The sequence below is a fragment of the Lactuca sativa genome, chromosome 4, assembly GCF_002870075.4.
Source record: "Lactuca sativa cultivar Salinas chromosome 4, Lsat_Salinas_v11, whole genome shotgun sequence".
In the NCBI taxonomy this organism is placed as follows: domain Eukaryota; kingdom Viridiplantae; phylum Streptophyta; class Magnoliopsida; order Asterales; family Asteraceae; genus Lactuca; species Lactuca sativa.
Window position 1 is genome coordinate 36,847,224 of NC_056626.2, and position 4,705 is coordinate 36,851,928.

At 41.0% G+C, this 4,705-nt stretch overlaps 1 protein-coding gene across 1 annotated transcript; it reads left to right on the forward strand.

Annotated features, from left to right (window-relative positions):
• Nucleotides 1–254: 254 nt before the first annotated feature.
• Nucleotides 255–4,339, forward strand: LOC111909003 (protein argonaute 2). The gene is made up of 3 exons (XM_023904804.3): nt 255–1,216; nt 1,366–2,581; nt 2,668–4,339. Exons 1-3 carry the CDS (start codon nt 400–402, stop codon nt 4,091–4,093), a joined length of 3,459 nt encoding a protein of 1,152 aa, XP_023760572.1. The 5' UTR covers nt 255–399; the 3' UTR covers nt 4,094–4,339.
• Nucleotides 4,340–4,705: the final 366 nt, after the last annotated feature.

Here is a 4,705-nt window from a genome sequence, read left to right on the forward strand (position 1 = left end):
ATAATTACATATACATATTACTATATGTAAATAACAATAACTATATGTAAATAACAATAAAGAAGATTATATTAATTTTTTTTTCTAAAACAACAATATAATAAATATAATAAAAACCTATCTAGCTATGTAAAATTTACCAAGTAGAAATATCCTATCCTCATAAATATTATCCTAAAACATGTAAAATTTACCTTGTAGAAATATCCTATCCTCATACACCATTTATGGCATTGATGACAGTTGCTAAGATAGACATCGTAGATTGGATTCTTTGCCTGACCACATGGTAAAGGGTACAACTGTCAATTACCCTTCGTTATCGTGAGACTTTCACAGTCCCTGTAGTCTTCTCATTTCTAAATTGTATAACCTAAAAATTCACATACATCTGATTTAATGGAGCGGAGGGACTACAATCGCGGTGGTTACAGCCGTAACCGTGTCGATCGGTACTATGATGACCCACAAGATGGTGGTAGAGGCGGATATGGTGCCGATCGGTACTATGAAGGCGAACACGATGGTAGTAGAGGCGGATATGGTGGCGACCGGTACTATGGCAGCGCACAAGAGGGTGGTAGAGACAGCGGATATGGAGGCGACCGGTACCATGGAAGCCCACAAGAGGGTGGTAGAGACAGCGGATATGGTGGCGACCGGTACCATGGAAGCCCACAAGAGAGTGGTAGAGGCGGCGGATATGGTAGAGACCGGTATCATGGAAGGGCACAAGATGGTGGAAGAGGCGGCGGATATGGTGGCGAACGGTACTATGGAGGCGCACAGGATGGTGGAAGAGGCGGCGGATATGGTGGCGACCGGTACTATAGAGGCGCACAAGATGGTGGTAGAGGCGGCGGGTATGGTGGCGACCGGTATTATGGAGGCGCACAAGATGTCGGTGGAGCTGATGCTGGTTACCTTTCTCGTCGTGGTAGCCGAGATAGAAATTACTCGCATCCTTACAACAATCGACATCAGGAACAATACGGAGGCAGTAGACGTAGAGAATCTAGCGGCGGAGGAGGTGGTGGTTCGCAGTTGTACAGGAACAGAACTCCTACTTACCATAGGCAGAATACGGATCGTGTACACGATCTTTCTGCTCGCGATAGAGAAATAAGGGCGAGCCCTGTTGAATATAGTCAACCGGTCAGGTCTCGGTCTCGGTCTCCGGCGCCGACAATCACTCAAACTCAGCTCCGCCTCGCCGGTACGTACGAAAATTTTGGGGGGTTTTTACATTTGTTAACTTTTTCCTATCTCTGAAATCACTTCTAGTTAATTCTTCTCTGTTACAATCGATTGTTTAATTTGGTTTCCTTTCTATGAATATGTTTGGTTCGATCGATATATTTTCAGATCGGATTCAAGAAGTTCACCATCGCGAGGTAGAAGAAGTTCACCATCGCGAGATACAATGTATACCATCTCCGATGGATGATGAAGAATATGCGTATGTACCCATTAAACGTCCTGACCATGGTAAACTTGCCATGAAATCAGTGAAGCTTCTTGTTAATCATTTCCCTGTGAAGTTCGATCCATCAAAAGCTATATTACGTTATGATGTCGACATTAAACCAGAGATGTCGTCTTCTTCTTCTTCTCGATCTCTGAAAAAACCAATACCAAAATCAGACCTCCGATTGATTCAGGAGCAGTTATGTTCTGATAATCCTAATCAATTCCCCCTACTCCAAACTGCATACGATGGTGAAAAAAACATCTACAGTTCAGTTTCATTACCTGAAGGAACTTACAATGTCCAATTACATGGTCGATCTTACACCTGCAAAATCAGATATGGAACCAAATTAGGTCTTTCAAAGCTTCAAGATTTCTTGAAAGGAAACGCTATACAAATCCCTCGTGATGTATTGCAAGCTCTTGATGTAGTAATGAAAGCAAATCTTTTTCGGGAAAAGGTTCCAGTTGGAAGAGGTTTATACCCAAGAGTCCATAGAAAAGAAGATGATCTTCATGGTGGTGTTGCTGCATTCAGAGGCTCACAACAAAGCCTAAAAGTCACTTCAAATGGATTAGTAATGTGTCTTGATTACTCAGCTGTCCCTTTTCGTAAAAGAATGCCAGTTTTTGACTTTCTCAAAGAATGCATTCAAGGGATTCGTGAAGTAAATGACATTGAAAGATTTGGGAACCAAGTTATACGCGCATTGAAAGGATTGAAAGTGGGTGTGATTCATCGTAGGACAAATCAAAAGTACACTGTTTGTGGATTATCTGAAAAAGCTACACGGGATCTCTCTTTTGTTCTTGAAGATCTTGAAGGGAAGAAAGAACCTGAAGTTATCATGCTTACAGATTACTTTAGAGAAAAATGGGGTAAAGAGATAAAACACAAAGGGGTTCCTTGTTTAAATTTAGGAAATAGTAAGAAACCGAATTATGTCCCGATTGAATTCTGTATCTTGTCTGAAGATAAAAGGTTTCCAAAAGAACAATTAGGTAAAGAAGCTGCAAGAAAACTAAAAGAGTTATCTCTTCTCAATCCAAATTGTAGAGAAAGAGAGATACACAACTTGGTTCATGATGAATACGCACCTGGCAAAAACGGGTATGTCTTTTTCTCTTTTTCCCTTTTTCTTTTTTAATGTTCTTGATGTTTCTTTTATATTTTATACATTTTTATGTAATGTGTAGTGCGAATGCAATTAAGAATTTTGAAGTGGAAGTTGGGATGAGCATGACAGAAGTGGATGGACGTGTGATGGCCCCACCACAACTGAAACTCGGTTCTTTAAATGGAAAAACAATGGCAACAACGGTTGATAGAATGAAATGTCATTGGAATCTTCTTCAAGGAAAAACTTTAGTAGTTGGAAAATCAGCAGAAAGATGGGCAGTGATGGATTTCACTCGTGATGATCGAAGAAACAGTTTAAATGTCAACTACTTCATTGGGAAGTTAATGAAAAGATGTGAAAGTATAGGGATACAAATGGAAGAACCAATCATGGTTCATCAAACCACAATGAGAGAGTTTTCAGATGTTAACACACTCAATCGTCTTCTTAAAGAAATCGTGGATGAATGTAGAAGAAGAGACAACAGACGATTACAAATGATTGTTTGTGTAATGGCTGAAAAACATGATGGATACAAATACCTCAAATGGGTATCCGAGACCCAAATCGGTGTCATAACCCAATGTTGTTTATCCTTCAATGCCAACAAAGCAAACGATCAGTTTCTTGCTAATTTAGGAATGAAGATAAACGCAAAATTAGGAGGTAGCAATGTCGAATTAATCGAACGGTTCCCGCGTTTCAACGGTTCAGATCATTTCATGTTCATCGGAGCGGACGTAAACCATCCTACCGCCGCCAACCAATCGTCGCCATCTGTTGCTGCCGTTGTCGGCTCCGTAAACTGGCCCGCTGCCACGCGTTACGCCGCCCGTGTCTCCCCGCAGCACCACCGGAAAGAAGAGATCGTTAACTTCGGGAGCTTGTGTTTGGATCTCGTCAACACTTACGAACACCGGAATGGAATCAGACCAAACCGGATTGTCGTATTCCGTGACGGTGTTAGCGATGGACAGTTCGATATGGTTTTGAATAAAGAAATGGTCGACATGAAGAAATCGCTTTATACCGAAAACTACCGACCCGCGATTACGTTTGTGGTGGCGCAAAAGCGGCATACGACGCGGTTGTTTTTGAACAACGGGAATGGAATCGGGAATGTCCCACCAGGGACGGTTGTCGACACGACAATTGTCCAACCATTTGAGTTTGATTTCTATCTTTGTTCTCATTTCGGTGGAATGGGAACGAGTAAGCCGACTCATTACTCGGTGATTTGGGATGAGAACGGGTTTACATCCGATGAGATGCAAAAGTTGATATACCATTTGTGTTTTATCTTTGCGCGGTGTACGAAACCGGTATCGCTGGTTCCGCCGGTGTATTACGCGGATCTTGTGGCATATCGCGGTCGGATGTTTCAAGAGGTGGCGGCGGAATCGGAATCCGAATCGGGAATGGGTGGGTCGGAATCGTCTTCGTTTGATCGGTTTTTCTATAATCTTGAGGATCATCTTAGGGATTCTATGTTTTTCATATAGGGGTGTTGAGGGGGCGATACTTGTGGAGGTCAAATGTCCTTTTCTAAACTTAAATAGTGAAGGAGTTTGTGCGTGAATCTAATGCGTTTCATGCCTTTTCAGTGTTGTTTCTTTATATTCGCTGTTGAAGTTATGTTGTTGACAATTAGGATTAGTAATTGCAAATTTGCAAGTAAACCGTTATCACTTTCTAACGATTATTGTTGGTTATTTGCTTCTATTAATCACAGATTGACCGTTGTGCTATGTGTTTCTTTTTGGTGATTTTCTTGTTTTGTGGAGAAGCGAAAAATAAAATGTTATATCTAGGTTCAGAGGTGCACATAAAACCAGATAATCTGAAACGGGTTTCTATTTATTGAAATTGATTTGAATCTGATCCGATCCAGTAACGCTGAAAATCCTATCCAGTAGTGGGGCCAAATAGTAATGGAAGATGATATTTCCACGGAGATTTGTGATCCTTCCACTGAAAAAATAATATATTGACAATTGTACCCCTATTTTATTTTGTAAATATATACTACTTAAAAGAGCCGGATATTTCCACGGAGATTTGTGATCCTTCCACTGAAAAAATAATATATTGACAATTGTGCCCCTATTTTATTT